The sequence below is a fragment of the Dryas octopetala genome, chromosome 6 (assembly GCF_963921425.1).
Source record: "Dryas octopetala chromosome 6, drDryOcto1.1, whole genome shotgun sequence".
In the NCBI taxonomy this organism is placed as follows: domain Eukaryota; kingdom Viridiplantae; phylum Streptophyta; class Magnoliopsida; order Rosales; family Rosaceae; genus Dryas; species Dryas octopetala.
Genome location: NC_141371.1, coordinates 19,991,001 through 20,008,617, shown reverse-complemented (window position 1 = coordinate 20,008,617; position 17,617 = coordinate 19,991,001). Strand labels below are relative to the sequence as shown.

General features: G+C 36.1%; 2 protein-coding genes and 1 pseudogene across 4 annotated transcripts; 2 read left to right on the top strand and 1 right to left on the bottom strand.

Annotated features, from left to right (window-relative positions):
* The first annotated feature begins 3,193 nt into the window (after nucleotides 1-3,193).
* On the top strand, nucleotides 3,194-5,371 carry LOC147283123 (pentatricopeptide repeat-containing protein At2g13600-like). Its single transcript, XM_086248442.1, has 2 exons — nucleotides 3,194-4,926; nucleotides 5,194-5,371. The coding sequence occupies exon 1, from the start codon at nucleotides 3,344-3,346 to the stop codon at nucleotides 4,913-4,915; it is 1,572 nt and encodes a 523-aa protein (XP_086104568.1). The 5' UTR covers nucleotides 3,194-3,343; the 3' UTR covers nucleotides 4,916-4,926; nucleotides 5,194-5,371.
* Nucleotides 4,922-9,523, top strand: LOC147283122 (long chain acyl-CoA synthetase 1-like; annotated as a pseudogene). Its single transcript, XR_015122943.1, has 17 exons — nucleotides 4,922-5,257; nucleotides 5,355-5,444; nucleotides 5,569-5,625; nucleotides 5,769-5,817; nucleotides 6,136-6,210; nucleotides 6,309-6,350; nucleotides 6,434-6,528; nucleotides 6,778-6,946; nucleotides 7,119-7,229; nucleotides 7,434-7,521; nucleotides 7,630-7,699; nucleotides 7,779-7,854; nucleotides 7,959-8,075; nucleotides 8,204-8,451; nucleotides 8,819-9,017; nucleotides 9,146-9,265; nucleotides 9,360-9,523. The product of XR_015122943.1 is annotated as a long chain acyl-CoA synthetase 1-like (transcript).
* Nucleotides 9,524-11,530: 2,007 nt separating this feature from the next.
* On the bottom strand, nucleotides 11,531-16,147 carry LOC147283121 (putative pre-mRNA-splicing factor ATP-dependent RNA helicase DEAH2). 2 transcript variants are annotated; one of them, XM_086247777.1, is made up of 7 exons: nucleotides 15,640-16,147; nucleotides 14,423-14,625; nucleotides 13,236-14,320; nucleotides 12,705-12,830; nucleotides 12,358-12,596; nucleotides 12,130-12,248; nucleotides 11,531-11,977 (listed from the first exon to the last, which is right to left on the bottom strand). In XM_086247777.1, exons 1-7 carry the CDS (start codon nucleotides 15,934-15,936, stop codon nucleotides 11,854-11,856), a joined length of 2,193 nt encoding a protein of 730 aa, XP_086103903.1. In that variant the 5' UTR covers nucleotides 15,937-16,147; the 3' UTR covers nucleotides 11,531-11,853. The 2 variants fall into 2 exon arrangements, with proteins under 2 accessions (XP_086103903.1, XP_086103904.1); XM_086247778.1 differs by lacking the exon at nucleotides 15,640-16,147 and adding an exon at nucleotides 14,947-15,137.
* Between the last annotated feature and the right edge of the window lie 1,470 nt (nucleotides 16,148-17,617).

Here is a 17,617-nt window from a genome sequence, read left to right as displayed (position 1 = left end):
AGGCACAGGACATCGATGATTTCGCCAATCTTGGCCTCCTCCACCTTCAACCCTTCATTGAACTTTCACCCATTTCCCTTTCAACCCTAGGTCGTTGTAAGGAGGTGGGTAGAGTAGATTTTTTTTTTAGTCAAGTCCTTTAAAGTCATTTTACAAAAAGATAAATTTGTCATTCTATTTTTCATTAAAATATGGGTAAGAAAATAAGACAGGAAAATAAGAATATAACCACTCTTTTTTTTTTTTTGCTTTCACACCAACGCCAACTCTTCTTTCACTTTTTTTTTTCTTTTTTTTTTTTCGGCTCTGATTCCTTTCATGTTTTTCCTGTAGGATTGTCTCTCTTTTTTTTCCCAAAAGAATAAAAGATTATCTATAGTTTGTTTTCTCAGAAAAATAAAAAGTGAAACTAATCCCTTAAAAAATATAAATCTATTGATAAAATGAAATAAATAAAGCTTCATGGAACTAAAGCTCTTCAATACATCAAATGTGAATTGAGGAAGTCCAGTAAATGAGATCATCCACCATTGGCATATGCTTCCAAATATAGCCACTAAACCGGCCAGGATATAATCTCATAGACTAAAACATTAAGCTTAACACAGTTTCTAATATTTTTTTTTGCCAGCGAAACAAAACAAAGAGAACAAACAACACTAGAACAACACCCTCAACCACTGACACAAGCAAAAAGTAACTGAGAACCAAACCAACTATATAAAAACAGCCATTCATGCACAACTAATGCACATCAGAATGAGCCTATTTGAATGAATTTCAACCATTTACATTCCTTCCAGCAATATGCCTCCAAAGATTTAAGTAACAATATATATGACATAACTTCAATCAAGTCCAAAAAAATCTTCTACATGGAAACTCTTCCAATAAAATTATAGACAATGTGCTTTGATGAGTACTCTATATCTTGGCATTACACATAATAAAAAAAAAAAAAAAAACATGTTGCCACTATTCTCTTGTTTACCAATGCTACAGAGTTCAAACACATAGGTTTCCAATGCACTTGCTATTGATCCAAATGACTAAGTTTTACAACATGATTAAAATTTTGAGCACATGTCATGCTTCAAATTGGTGAGCCTGGCCTAAGATGTTGATGAATCTGAAAATCTTAGCTGATGTGATGGTCCTGGAGGTCTTGGTTGAATATTGTTTTCCTATCAAATTTGTGAGAATGTGGATCACTTAGTTAATCAATTAAATGAAGTAGCAATAGTAATAAAAATTATAAAAGAGAATATACGAGAGTACAACACTTTGTAAATGGCAAACCTGAGAATGCATAAATGAAGAATCACATGACATTGGATGTATATATAACTTGGAATCCATGTGAGAGATTAGAAATGCCTCGAACATCATAAACAGTTGAAAATCCATAAGGAATATGCGTAAGTGCCATGACATAAGGCTGATATGTTTTGATTTGCTAGTCCATCCCAAAAAATTAACACATGATCAATATCAGAAGTTTTGAACTCCAAACATTAATTTTAAATAGAGAAAATTATGCGTTTGGTTCACTTATTATTCCATAAATATCGTTTGGTCCATAAATTTTTTTCAAGTTCCATATTGGTTCACGAATTGTTTGATGTGTTCCATTTTGGTTCAAAATGGACAATTTTGTCTCTTAAAGTCAACTCAATGGTACAAAATTGAGGGGCAAAATTGTCCAGTTTGGACCAAAATAGAACACTTTAGACAATTCGTGAACCAGTATGGAACTTAAAAAAATTTGTGAACCAAAACGAAATTTATGAAATAATAAGTGGACCAAACACATAATTTACTCAATAGAGCAGTAATTACAAAGAAAGAAAATACAACTTCAACATGTTCATGTAGATTTGATGGGCTACTCATCTCATTTACAAGTGCATAAAGTTCCTTAGAATTTGTTAAGATATCAAATAACAATTAGAAGGTGAAAATCACAACTCCAATATAAACAATTAATATAATAAATTAACTATATAGGCACTAACCCTTTCTTTTCGACTGAGCTCTAGGATGTTTAGATTCCAATCACTTTTTATTCTACTCTTAGCTCGACCTTTAGACTTCAGAATCTTTGGATCTCGCAATTTAAGATTTACACCATCTTCATTCACATAATTTATAGTAGAATGCTCTTGTCCGGAATTTGTAAGACTTTCTAATTTTGCCTCCAACTTCAACAATTCAGATTTCACAAAAGTGCATGATTGTTTGTTCTCTACACCTTTTGTTTATAATTCTTTGTGCTATATATATGAGACAACTCGCTATATTGAACCATGGAAGATGAGTCCAAATTAATCAAACTTGTTTTCCTCGTATGAGTGAAAATCAATACCATTTGTTGCATCAATGCTCCATCTTTTTAATAATTAGAAGCTAGGTAAACTAGACAAATCTAACTCACGAAATACTTTCAGTATATGTGAACAAGGAATCCCTTCAAATTCAAATTTCCTACAACTACAACTTATTGACTAATCCGAAAGGGTATATGTAAGCGACCTTCTCATTTTTCGTGTCCCTGATTTCACAACTATTTATCTACGTGTCATTTCATCATCACTTTTCAACTCCAATCTCAAATGTAAAATTTTCTTATACTCATCTTGGAAACAATGAAAAATTTTGGGTTAAATACAAAAATGATCTACGAACTTTACAGTGAATCTCAATTTAGTCCATTAACTATAAAAAGTGTCAATTTGGTCCACGAACTTTTCAAGTTGTATCAAAACAGTACAAACGTTAACTTCCATCGAAAAATTTAACTGAAACTGGTCATGTGCACAATAAGTGACCACATTTTCAAAGACATTTCAGTCCGTTCATCACATTTTCATGTGACAAATTCCGTTAATTTTCGGATGAAAGTTAACGTTTGACTGCTTTAGCACAACTTGAAAAATTTACAAAATTGTTAACCTTTCCTTTTCAAATTGCACAACAAAATCACGGAGAATAAGGTTTCTAGCAAAAAGTTTTTTCAAAAACATATTTATGCTTTCACTTCTTTGTGTTGTTGTTAGACCTAAAAAAAAAATTTTAAAAGGTTTCTACAAAAGAAACTTAAAAACAAAAAAAAAAACTTATTTGTATATACTCATATATACCTGCACAAAAACTAGTAAAAACTTATTTCACTTCTTTATGAGTATTTGTATATACTCATGTATACTTCTGGTTTTCTTTTCCTTCCATAGCTTGTAAAAAAACTTTGAACCAAGCAGATCCTAGCAGGGAAGAAACCAAGCAGAAGATCCACTTCCAAAGGTTTTTAGAAATCAGTTAATCGACATATTAGTTGACTAGCGCCATGCGCAGGTCGGAGAGAACCCTCTTTCTAACAACTCACCGCCAGTTTTGTACACTCTCAACGGCCAGTTTCACTCATGGCTTAGACCATGCACATCCGTTTTCTGATCGAAACCCAACATCCCAGAACACTGTGTCATGGAATAGAATGATTGCTGAACACATGAGAAATGGGCAAATACGAATTGCCCAGGACCTGTTTGATCAAATGCTTGTGAAAGACGTTGTTTCATGGAACACCATGTTGTCGGGATTGCAGAAAACAAAAAACCCAAATGGGGTTAGTCGATGTTTCTTGCAAATGATAAGAAATGGGTTTAGACCCAATGAGTATACCATCTCGATAGTACTCAGTGCCTTCTTGCGCACGGTGTTTAATGTTTTGGTCTCGCAGGTTCATGTTTTCGTAGTCCGTTTGGCTCTCAGCTCAGGTGTGTTTGTTGGGTCAGCACTGATGAAAGGGTATGCAAATGCGGGGGATCAAGTAGCTTTAGGCAGAGTGTTTGATGAGATTTTGGTGAAGGATGTCTCGTCTTGGAATGCATTGGTTTCAAGTTACATGGAATTGGGGTGCATCCATGAGGCTCAAAGAGTTTTTGATGCCATGCAGGAGAGGAATATAATTTCTTGGACTAGTTTGCTAAATGGGTATATCAGCAATAAGAGGATCAACCAAGCTCGCTCTGTTTTCAACAGAATGAGTGAAAATAATGTGGTTTCATGGACTGTTATGATCAGTGGGTATGTGAAGAATCAGAAATTTCAAGATGCTTTGGATCTTTTTCTCTTGATGTTGAAAACAGGGACTCTGCCAAATCATTTTACGTTTTCAAGTGTGCTGGATGCATGTGCTGGTTGTTCTTCACTAATCCTGGGTCAGCAAGTTCACTCGAGCGTCTTAAAGTCCGGTATACCAGAGGATGTTATCTTGTCAACCTCGCTTGTTGATATGTATGCAAAATGCGGGGACATCAATGCAGCATATTGTGTGTTCGGATCCATGCCAAAGAAAAATTTGGTGACATGGAATTCAATTATTGGAGGTTATGCCAGGCATGGACTAGGAACAAGAGCAGTGGAGGAGTTTGAGAGAATGACCAAGCATGGTGTTAGGCCTGATGAAGTTACATTCGTAAATGTCTTATCAGCTTGTGGACATGGCGGGATGGTTGAAAAAGGGAAAAATCTCTTCAACTCCATGAAGGAAAAGTTCGGAATCGAACCAAAGGTGGAGCATTATGCTTGCATGGTTGACCTCTATGGCAGAGCAGGTGAGCTAGAGGAAGCAGAGAAGTTGATACAAGGGATGCCGTTTCAGCCAGATGTGGTTGTCTGGGGCGCGTTGCTTGGTGCTTGTGGCGTGCATTCAAGTCTGCAACTTGGTGAGTTTGCTGCTAAGGAAATTGACAAACTGAAAAATGGCCATCCTGCAATATATTCAACACTTTCAAAGATTCATGGCGAAAGAGGAGTATGGGACAGTGCACTCGAGTTTAGGAAAATTATGAAAGAGAAGCGCGTTCAAAAGCAGAATGCAGGTAGCTGGGTCGAGTCTCCACATGGAACAAGATGAACCAATTAGAGGTTGCAAGTCTTATACTTCTATACATCTTGTCAATTATTACAAAACAAGAACTCTGTGATCCTAATTCTCACACACTTACCTTTAAAGATATTGTTTGAGTTCCAGCCTGATGAGCTCCACAGTTTTATAATAACAACTATCAGATTTACTTGAATGTATGCACTGCTTGTGCTACACATTTAAAGTCTCTATGCTAGATGTTTTCAATAGAAGTATATCCTTTTACAAAGTTCATTTCTTTGACAATCACAAAATTTGATGCATAGTCGATCTGCTCAGAGGTAGCCTGGAAATCGGATGCTTGGTTGGCGTAAATTTGTTGATGGGAAGGTGAAGTATATTTAAGGGATGCAGTAGTGCTATAATTTTTTATTACTTCTGTTGATTTGGCAATTGAGTTTTGACTAGTTCTTACTATGCTCTTTAGTTTGGGCCTTCCATTTGGATAACATACAAGGAGGCTTATGAGGAAGTTCTGCAAGTTGGTTCTGCATTACGAGCATCCGGTGTTGAACCAGTAAGCATACATGAGTGATTGTGAGAGGCTTCTGATTTGAGCACTGCATAAGAGTTGTAGATTTTGTCAACTAAAACTGGTCTATTAATTGCTCTGTATGGCTTTGTTAATAATCTTGTAAAAGTTCTCCCGGATTGGAATTTATGGTTCAAATTGCCCTCAATGGATTTTGGCAATGGAGGTATTGTTCGGACATTCTTTTCAATCTCATTTTGCAATTGTTAATTTTTCTTTTTTGTTTTCATCACTAGCCACTAGGATTCTTTTATAGATAAGCAATATATGATCAACAATGTGATGAACAACTTGTTTAAATTTGTGTAGGCTTGCAATGCTCACATTTTGATTTGTGTGCCTCTCTATGATACGCTTGGTAAACATTCTTTTGAGAAGAGTTCCTGCTTTCAGATTCTCTCTCTCTCTCTCTCTCTCTCTCACACACACACACACACATTGGTTGAGGGTATATAGCCTGCCAGTCTTGAATTGACAGCCTTCTCACCTGTCTCTTCATTGCTTGCCATAGGCTGGTCATGATTTGCCATAAAATTTAGGGTAAGTTTGGAATTCTGATTTCAGTAACTTTTTTATCTTATAATTATTGGATGTATCCTTTTCATTTCATATTTCAAGTGGTTCATTCATGCTAAGCAATTTAATCGAACTTCCCTTAGGGGCTGTGTTGATGCAGGGCCAGGAACCGTAAATTTTATTTTAGATCATGCAGAGGTTGATGTTGTTTTCATCCAAGATAAGAAAGTGAAAGAAGTGAGAACTATGAATATCTCAACCTGCATTGTAATCAAATCATATATTCCTACATGATCAGGTTCAGATTGTGTACAATTACTTTGCTTGATTTGCATCTATTGAATCCCGATTCTAGGACTCCTCAATGACTAAAAGGTGAAAACGATGACTAGTAATTATTTATGTTCCCTGCAGCTGTCTGCTAGAAGGCCTTGTACTGAGCTTGGTTGTGGTTGCAGTTATGGTCTGCTTCACTGCATTGACAGAGGAAGAGAAGGATAAAGCAGTGCAGATTGGGATAAAACCATACTCATGGAATGAGTGCATTGAGATGGTTAGTTTCTCTATGTTTAATCAAAGGAACCTGCATAACAACTATATCTAAAGATACAAGTGCTTGAGATGAGGATTACTTCTATGATGTTTAATTTGAATAGTTTTTACATAACTTTGCTTGACAATGGCATTGTATTAAATCCTTAAGAATCCCAAATTTCCTCACTGTAAATTGTACTTGTAAGATGTGTCTGCATTCCTTGTGCTTTTTTTTTTCCCTGTTGTGAGTGGAGTTTTTTGTTTTCAGGGTAAACAAAAACCCGTCAGAGATTCATCCGCCGCAGCCTGATAATATCTGCACAATTATGTACACAAGTGGTACCAGTGGAGATCCTAAAGGTGTAGTCATGACACATAAAAATATTGTAAATGGTGTGAGAGGGATCGACCTCTTTATGGAACAATTTGAAGACAAGGTAAATGTGAAGTATGATCCTCTAAAGGCTCTGTAGATTTTTTTTTTTCTAGAAAATTTTATAGTAGGAATTTGTATGTCATTTGAACAATTTTTTATATCTTGAATATGCCTGGTTCTGACAGTATAGTTTAAATTTGTGACAAAGTGCATTAATTTATGACTTTGTGTAGATGACAACAGACGATGTGTATCTATCTTTCTTTCCCTTCGCTCATATTCTGGACTGCGTGATTGACGAGTATTTTTTCTGCTCTGGTGCTTCTGTTGGCTACTTTCATGGGGTATGCTACCAGCCTACCAAAACTTTTCATATCTAGTTGGAAGGTTATAAATTGAATCCTTCATATACATCCCAAACTGTCCCAGAATCCAAATGATATCATGGAGGATGGAGCTCTCAATTCCCCTTTCGATGTTTCACTTCACTCAAAACTTTTTATTTCATCCACTGTTGATTATAATTGCATTGATTCTCTTATTTGAAGGATCTTAATGCATTGAAGGATGATATGGTGGAGTTACAGCCAACACTTCTTGCTGGGGTACCTCGAGTTTTTGAAAAAATACATGAAGGCATGAGAAGTTTTGCTTGTCATCTCCCTGCATAATTAAAACTAAATATATTATATAGTTTTATTGATTTGAGATGAACCTACCAATTCAAAATCATCTGTATTTCAGGTATAAAGAAAGCAGTGCAAGAGCTCAATCCCAGAAGGTAGAAGATTTTTGACATGCTTTACAGATACTAGTATGTATTCCTTTCATTAATTTCCACAATCTTCAATTTGAATATGAAGCTAAGCTAATACCCTTGTATGGTTATACAGCAAACTTGCTTGGATGAATATGGGGTACAAAAATAAACATGCATCACCAATAGCAGATCTTTTAGCCTTCAGGAAGGTTGTGTCTTTCTCCTCAAAATCATAAGCTATTTCGGGAATGACCCGACAATGTATATCAATCAAGCTTACAAGTCTTACCTTCTTTTTCATTTATTTTTGAAGGTGAAATCAAGGTTGAGCGGTCGATTCGACTTATAATATCTGGAGGTGCACCCTTGAGCTCTGAGATTGAAGAATTCTTGAGGATTACTTGCTGTGCTTTTGTACTCCAAGGCTATGGTAAACCAACTCTGTTTTAGCAATAAATGTTTTTTAGATCATATATAAGCAGAGGCCATCAATTTATATATAGTATTCAAATTACTGGTCACATATATTATATACATATTATATTATGGTTGTTCCAGGGTTGACAGAAACTATTGGGCCCACTACACTTGGGTTCCCTGATGAAATGTGCATGATTGGTGCTGTTGGTGCTGTATCTGTATACAATGAGATGCGCCTGGAGGAGGTTCCAGAAATGGGCTACAATCCACTTGGTAATCCTCCTTGTGGTGAGATTTGTTTGAGAGGGAAGACTGTTTTTGCTGGCTACAAAAGTCCTGAGTTGACAAAAGAAGCCTTCAAAGATGGCTGGTTCCACACGGGATCGATCAACATATATATATAGTTATATACTTAAATATATTGAAAATTTCTATTAATTAGCAGACAGTTTGATATGCTATGTTGTCAAGGCTGTCATTCTAAACCCTCACTGTCAAATTAACCAGTCCTATAAAATAACGTGTCGCGAAAGAACATTATTATATATATAAGGTTATATGGGTAATGTTCTCTTGATAGATAGTTGAACAACATACTACTTATGCTACTAGACGACTGTGAATCTAGACCACACAAACAAGAAAGGATCAACATAATCATTGATTCAGATTCGGCCTGACTTGTATATATATAACCATTTCATGTGTTAATTAAAATTTCAACGAAAATAATGTTGATTTCTGATAGGGGACACAGGGGAAATACTTCCAAATTGAATCATCAAGATAATTGGTAGGAAAAAGAATCTTGTTAAACTCTCCCAGGAGAAGAGACCACCAAGAAGTGGGCTTATTTAATGGTCACATGGGTTCCTTTTCTCATCGTTGTTCTCTTGATCAGTTAAAGAATCACATCATGGCCGAACTTAAGGTTACAGCTGAGAGAAACAAGGTAATTAATTAATCAATATCTAGCTCAGACCAATATTAATTAATTCTTTGAAGTTTTAATTTGTGTTGTACTTAATTAATTGGCATGGGATGATCATTAGTTTCATTTTGTTTGGTTTCAATTACCAGCTGAGAGGCTTTAAATTTATCAAAAGAATCATTGTCGAACCTCGCCCTTTCGACATGGAAAGGGACTTGGTCACTGCAACGTTGAAAAAGAAAAGAAACCATTTGCTCAAGTACTACCAGGTAACAAAATTTGACATCCTCTTTCGCTCACTCTCTCTCTCTCTCTCTCTCTCTCTCCTGTGAAGCAACTGAATGACAACTTAATATTTTGCAGGTTCAAATTGATGAACTGTACCAAAGCCTGCCTGGAAAAAAAATGTAGCTATTAGAAGGTCTTCAGTATCTCTGGGATAACATACATGATTGTATAAGGGCTGCATGGTTATGCATTATATATGAATATCAAACATATCAGTTGTGTTATAATAATAATATTAATCAAATTCTAAGTTTACCTCCTATTCAAGTATCAAACAGATCAGTTGTTTTCATTTATGCTTATGCTTACTCTTTACATTTTATTTGTCAAAGATAATGCTAAAGGCTTTAAAGTTCAATTGCCTAGCAAAAAAGAACTTGTATTTGCAAACAACATGCACATTCTTGCTTTCAAATAAAATTGAAACACAGGTGAAGATAACTATTTTCATTGCTACCTTTTCACATGTTTTTCTTCTCATGTTCAAGTTCTTACACTCTGCCAAAAACATCAACAATGGTATGATGAACTAAACTACAACTATTTGCAGGTGAAAATAACTTTAGTAATATCTAAGTAGGCATTAAGAGGCCTCCTTACTTTTTTTTCTACGTTCAGAGGCTAACTGTTCTTCACAAACTTGGGTTTCTAGCTGGCAAACTTTATATTCACAGATTAACATAAAGTTTGAGTACTCAACTTTGAGTACCAAGCCTGTACTTATCACCAATCATATGAATCCATGATAGAGTTCACTATGAGAGAGAAAATGGTAGACCCCATCATGGGCTCATGTGATTGGTGATGAATACAAACTAGTACTCAAAGTTGAGTACCCAAGCAGTGCCCAATACAATAATTCTTTGTAGTAAATACCAACATGAGAAAATCCAACCATCAAACATATCATTGATATCCTTTAAACTGAAAATTCCCAAAATTAATAAAAAAGAGAGTTATTTTTTTTAAAGTCCAGTTCAGAAAATAGGTTGATAATCCAGCCCACTTTCTACAGGAAATCTCAGCCCAGTCCACTTTAATGAGAAGAGCGACACGGAAGCCACCGAGTGCCGAGCACTCGCCACTGTGCGACAATAGCTATTTGAATTGCAAAAAACACTCGTGTTATACTGTTATTAATTGTCATTGTACGGTAGTGGCAATTTGTCCAATTTTTTGTTTAAAAAAAACCCTCACCAAGTGCTCGACGTCAAAAACACGGAAAAAAAACATAATGTGGGTTTTATTTGTACAAAGTGGACTTATTTTTGTTTATCATTAAGGATTGTAAAATGAACTTTAGAGTAATTAATTATTTAAAATAAAAAAAAAACCATGACTCAAAATAAGTAACAAAAATACTGCAATTCATACAAATTAACACAAAGACCCCCAAAGTAAAACAAGAAAAATACCAAACCCAATTGAAAATCACTAATGAATACATTGAATTGGCACAAATAAAAAAAATACAAAAATAAAACCAACAAAAAACCTAAAATCAAGATTGTACCAAACCCAACTCCAATTTCATAACAAGTACACTGCAATTGGTACAAATAAACACAATCCCAAATTCATTCATAAGAAATTAACCAAAATCCAAAAAAAAAAAAATAAAAAATAATTCACTGCAATATGGTGGACCAAACAGATTTAGAAAAAAATAACCAAAAACAGCCAAAACTCCATGAAAACCATACCTGCTTCGCATTTTCCTTCCTCTGATACACGATTAGACTACACATTTTTGGTTCAAAGCGCCGTCAACTCGTCAAGAACTAGAAGAGGTATAGGAGATGAAAACCAAAATTGAAACCCAAGTGGGGGTCTAAATATTTTGACGTGGATTGAGAGTTGTAATTTTGGACCTTAGTAAAAATTCTAAAAATAGTTGTTAGTAAAAGGCCTGTACATAAATGATAAAATGGACCGGCCTGTGTAGCTCTTTTTTTTTTTTGGTTTTTGGTTAATTTACCCATTCATTTACCAAAAATAAACAAACAATTACATTTTTTGTTTTTGCCAATACTTAAGGTAGCAAGAAACTTTTTTTTTTTTTTTGGTATTAGCGCGGGCCTAAGCCCAGAAATAAACACAGCTACACAAGGATAGCCCTACAAGTGGCTACAACTCAAAACTATACCCAGCTAAACAATCTGCAACCTTGTTTTGCTCCCTGTATAATATGCAGGAGAGAACACTCCCAATCCCTGTCAAGCACATCCTTGCACTCAGAAACCAAATTATAGCAACAAACTTTCATTTATAAAAAGTAAAAGTATAAACCTGGATAGCTCTTTCATCAAATGTTAAAACTACTACTAAATCTTGAATACCAGCAAGAGCACATCCAAGATCAAATAAAAATAGTGGATACGACACAAAATTAGACTTTGGAAATAATCAAGATGGTGGTACAGACAAGCCTTTTCCCCAACTACTGTGACAACTGAGCTGCTGAGAGATGCAAAATGCTTAAATATGATAAATAATCTAGACCAGCTCTCATTGCACCTTTGCTACTCAAGTAGAATCCACAGTTTCTGAAGATCCAGAGGTGAAAATTTCATTTTCTGTTTTTGTTCTCATCCCTGTCCTCCCGCTTCTTGTAAAGCCTCTCAAGAACCCGCTTGGCCTCACACTGGGGAAAGTTTTCCAAATCATAGTAGTGGGGTGCTATATCAACCAGCCTGTAGACAGATAAAATTTGAACATCAGAAACAGATAATCCCCAAGAGGATAGCGACACCAAACTTACTCACCAAAATACATGATCCACAAAACTTAAACCTTCATAATAACAGCTATAAAAACAACCTAGAGAGAAAAGAGAGAGACTAACCATTCACCACGAATATCTGTCACTGTACGAATGAAATTCCTGCTTGTCAAGACATACTCATTGTAAATCACCCACTCTGGTTTGTGATCCAAGCAATTTGACGGATGCAAATGTACCACCTGCAAGATAAAGATAATACATATAAGGACCAAACAGAAACACAATTAAAAAGAATGGATGATATATTATCCATATGAAAAAATAAAATTGAAGAGTTACTTGACATACTTGGTTATCTTTCACTGTAAGGTAGTGTCCAGTGCGTTCCAGGTGAGCCACCTGCATGAAATATCCAGCTAGCATGGCCTTCCTTATGTTGATGTAGTATTCACGACTGTTAAAATCAGTACTACATAACTTGAGATTAAACCGAGCCATAATACGCACTAGCTGCTGCCTAACATTGTCTGCAGACTTCAAAGCCCTCTGATTGACAAAGTTCTCATAGCACCATGATGGATCCTCATCTACAACCCATTAAAAAAAAAACAAAAACAAAAACAAAAATTCTTAAACCAAGACATTGGATAAATAACTTTACACCCATACTAAAAGAAACAGATGAATGTACTTACTATTTTGCTTGTATGCATGATACACATTCAGAAGTGTGAGGTGATCTCCATCGATGTGCCCAAACCTAGCTTTTGCTTCGTCTGCAGCTTTTTGAGCCTCCCTAGGCCGGACAAAGCAATTGGGTACTAAGAAATAAATTGGTTATCACAGAGGAGGCCCATGGAACGTTAGATGCATAGAGGCGAGACGACACCATTTGCTTCATGAGATAATACTGAGAAACTGCAACTATCTGCATCAGCACTTACTTAGAAATCCATAGGTGCATGCCAACCGGGGGCATGGAACCCAGACAAGACAGTTGCTGATGACAACCTAATTTGACACAGTACTAATCCAACCACATGCATAAGCATTTGCATGCAGCTGTAGCAGTTGGACAACATGTGCACAGAAAATGTCCATACGCATAACAGCTCAATAGGCATGCAATCAAGAATGATGCAGCCTGACCTTATCTACTTTGCTGTAGATAGGAACGGAGACAAACACGACAGAGAAATCAAAAAATAAAAGGAAATAGAAAGTACCTGAAAGCATGGCAGATACGGACAAAATTTCATTTGAGCAATTAAATTCTGGGCTAATAACAAGCATCTTGGACATCTGAGGATCTAACGGGAACTCACTCATAATCTCCCCCAGCCTCGTCAAGTTACCATCATCATCCAATGCTCCCAAATAATTCAAAACCTCTAATGCTCGCATCAATGTCTCAGGAGCAGGAGGGTCCATAAAATCAAAATGGACCAAATCATCTATTCCTAGTTTCTTCAATTGAAGTACTGTATTGGCAAGGTTTGATCTTAATATTTCGGGATATGTTTGGGGTTGAAGATCGTTATGGAAGCTTTTCTCAGTATAAAGTCTGAAACATTTTCCTGGCTGAGTTCTTCCAGCACGTCCTGACCTCTGATGTGCACTTGCCTTAGAAATTGGAGATACCAACAAGGATTCAACACGCACTCGTGGGTTATAAACTTTCTGCTTAGCAAATCCCGGATCAATAACATAAACAATTCCATCTATAGTCAGAGAAGTTTCTGCAATGTTGGTTGACACCACAATCTTCCTTCCAGGTGGGCCACCTTCTGTTAAGGGCGGAGGAGCAGGATCAAATATTTTCTGCTGCATAGCTGGAGGAAGAGTTGAATACAGAGGCACCACTTTTACAGGACCCACCTGGTCACCTAGGTTCCCAATTTCTTTGTTAATTTTGCGGCATGCATCTTCTATCTCCTCCTCTCCAGTTAGAAAAACAAGTATATCTCCTGGAGTCTCATACATATGAATCTGCACAACGGTTCGAATTGCTGCCTCCAGGTAATCCCTTTCAGGTTCCTCGGTGTAAAAAATTTCCACTGGATGAAGCCTGCCAGGAACTTTCATGAGTGGTGCACCATTGAAATAACCCTGAAACTTTTCAGCCTCAAGAGTAGCACTCATCACAACCACCTTCAGGTCAGGCCTATTTTTCAACACTTCCTTCAGAAGCCCAAATAGAACATCCGTTGCTAAAGTCCTTTCATGAGCCTCATCAAGAATTATCACATTGTACCGTTCCAACAGTGGATCTGTCATTGCTTCTCTTAAAAGCATACCATCCGTTAGATACCTGCCACCAAAATAAAAAATGTAAGTTCCCTCTGGCTCTCACCCAAAAGACTCCCCAAAAGTGCACAAATACGGAATAACAAAAATAATAAGTAGAGCTTACTTCAACACTGTTTTGGCACTGCTACAGTCTTCAAAACGGATGCTATAACCAACCTCTTCTCCAATGGTTACATCCATCTCTTCAGCAACACGGCGGGATACTGACATTGCAGCCACTCTACGTGGCTGAGTACATGCTATCATCATCTTCCTGCGTTTATCTGAAGCTTCCGCATCAACAGCTTCCAAAACAAATTGAGGAATCTGTAAAAGGGAAGCACATAATCAGTTACTGTGCTAAAAAAAACCACTATGCTCAGCTAGAAACTACTGATGATGCACATCGGAGAAAATAAAATCATCCGACAATCAATTTCTAATAGACTCATTTAACATAATCCATGCTTTATAAAGCCCTATTGCACTTCAGAAAAATATAAGCCTGTCAGACAAAGTGAACTTCCTGTAAGCAAGGCTTATTTGTGTTCTGTGTGTGGCACAAATTATAACATACAGAGGGAAAAAAAAAAAAAAAAAAAAAAAAAAAAGACGCTATTTATTATAGCATCTTCACAAAATAAAGACCTTTAAATTCGTAAAACCCTAACGCCAATGATCTTTGGGTAAACAGCACCCCTTCCCCCTCCCTTGAGAAAGTATATATCAAGTGTGACAAAGTGGGTTTAGAGCCCATCAGGTGTCCTTTTGGGCTAAAAAGTCCCTTGAGCCGTTGAATCCCTTTTGTCTTGATTTAGGGTCGGAAGAATAGAGAAGGAATGGAGTGTAGTGAGGACCATAAGCTTCAGTATTGGTATATCTACCAAAAAATGGAAATTACATGCTCCTTGAAATAGAGAATTAAAGCTATATGCATCATTACAATGAAAAACATAAGACCACTGCATATTATATAAGCTTCACAACTCAGCATTGAAAAAACAATAAAAACAATGCTACTTAAAATAAAGTAACATAAACAAAATAGAATCCTTAAAACAGTAACCTTTCAAACAAAATCAATTTGTGAATTCACAAACATTTTCGACAACAATAAGTTTTAAGTATTCCAAGTTTTTCTTCTCTTTCACTTTACCTTCCACAACGAAAAGAGTTACTATTATTTTCAAACTAACAACAAACGTAAAGTAACTTCGAATTGCAATTTGCACTAAAACAAAAACAAAAAAAACAAAAAAAGATATAGGGGTCATCGTAATTTAAGCTTAACTTTCTAATATATATTCATTATCAATTTTGAAAATTTTTGGAGAAACAAACCTGAGTGGTTTTACCACTACCAGTCTCACCAACCAAAATCAAAGACTGGCTGCTCTTGAGAGCATGCAAGAACTCCTCCTTCTGATGCCAAACAGGCAAAGTCTTCCTCTTCTCAAGGATCTCATAGTACCTCTGCGAGTAAGGCCTCCCGGTCCACCTATTGATCAGACTGCTCACCGCGTTGTGGTTCGCCGTGGCACCTCCACCGCCGTTCGGTTTGCCCATCTTCGCTGATGAGACCGAGGTCTCGTCCACCACGTCGAACAAGCTCACCTTCCTCTTCCTCTCTGTACCCATCAATCAAAAACCCTCTCGCCGAAACTCCGACCCGATAACTAATCACTTGGATCCTAACGGAGTCGAATAGGATCCGAATGGAGGAGGTTTTTGGGGAGACCGTATTTCTTCTTCGGCTTCTGGTTTTCACTATTTAGCCCTAAATTGTGTAAACCCTAGAAGATAGAAGAAGAGGATCAGAATTTGAGAGAGAAAGAAAGAGAGAAAAAGAGAGAGGCTAGGGCTTTTGTGTCGCACTATTAATATTATTATTAATAGGTTGGTGAACTTTCCAGAATTACGGTTTAGTCCCTTATTTTCAGGGACCTCTAAAGCGACGATATGTAAATATCAATTTAAGTGGGATTGGATCTCCGAGAGCCAATCTGCAATCTAGTCCTAATTTGCTCTGGCTAAGGCAAAGGATGAGTTTAGGATTGATCCACCTTTTAGAGGTGTTTTAAATTGAAATTTTTAATGAATTTTTAAAGGAGCTTACTAGCTTATGGTGCGTTTGAATGGAGAAAAAACAACTTATCATTTAAGCAATTATATGTTTTAATTTCCTTATTTTGATTCATAAATATAAAATTTTGTATTTCTCCACAAAAAATAAAACATAGATTTTTGTAAACTTGGCATTTGAGTGCTATAAATTCTAACTTTAAATTCAATCTAAATTGGTGTCATTTTCAAAATTCTAGTTTTTAGAGCATTCGCAGTGATTGTTCAATAGTTCAGCTCAATAGTTTAATTTTGTGAACTGTTTTAGCATCTATTGAACTGGACTGCAATTTTAATTGTAGTAGTTATTCAATAGTTTAATTCAAAAATTTAAGATGAGAGACAAGAAAATATAATACAGTTCATGTGTCGACAAGAGAGAAGTTGTAGATATAAACTTTTTCACATGTTGGGCAAGTGTAACACTCTGAATTTTCAGTTTATGGTAATTTTGTTACTTAAGTCTTCTAACCTTGTTCTTAAGGTTTGTTTAAAGGAATTAGAGTTTCCTTAACTTTGTTTTAACTAACTAATTAAGATCTTTGGTTGTGGTTCTGGAGTTTAATTGTTTTGAAGTGAATTTTTGAAAAAGGAAATTCAAGAGTTTGGTGATTATTTTATTTATTTTCATTTTTTGAAATTAAATTGCGAGATGAAGAATTTTCATAATTTTTCTAGAAGTGATTTAACTATTTTGAGGCTATAAAAAATTAGTACTCATCGATACGAGTTTGTATGATTTTTCAGGAAATTATTTAGAATCTCGAACTATTTTTGATGAATTTCTGAAGTTGGAGAAATTAGATAAAATAGGAAAAAGAAAGAAATTAAAAGGGATTACTGACTGGGCAAACAACCACCCACATGGCACGCTGCCATTCGCCCAGCTAGGCTGACGCGGTGCCCAACAGGTGCTAGCCAAGCATGCGCATGGAAGCGTTGTGCACTGCATCACATGGAATGAAGGCCCGCGTTTTAATCTGGACCGTTGAGCATCATTAATCCTTTTTGATCTAGGTCATCCGTTCCCTTAAAGGACCAGCTACTGTTCATCCGGGTCCTTTGACCTGCGTGTCTTCAAATGGGCCAGCCCAGATCTGTTTTATCTCTATAAACGGGTTTTTTGATAGGTTTTCTTGACTCAGTTCAGATTTTAAGTCTTGTTTTTGTATTTTTAGTGCAATTTGTCCCACATTAA

Bases quoted from the DNA above. Each gene is read 5' to 3' on its own strand.
- LOC147283123 (XM_086248442.1), top strand. From the start codon at position 3,344: ATGCGCAGGTCGGAGAGAACCCTCTTTCTAACAACTCACCGCCAGTTT.
- LOC147283121 (XM_086247777.1), bottom strand. From the start codon at position 15,936: ATGGGTACAGAGAGGAAGAGGAAGGTGAGCTTGTTCGACGTGGTGGAC. The intron at 14,626-15,639 runs GTTTGTTTCTCC...TCCCTTTTACAG, and splicing joins GTAGTGGTAAAACCACTCAG to ATTCCTCAATTTGTTTTGGA. The intron at 12,831-13,235 runs GTACTTTCTATT...TTTATTTCTTAG, and splicing joins CGTATCTGCCATGCTTTCAG to TACCCAATTGCTTTGTCCGG.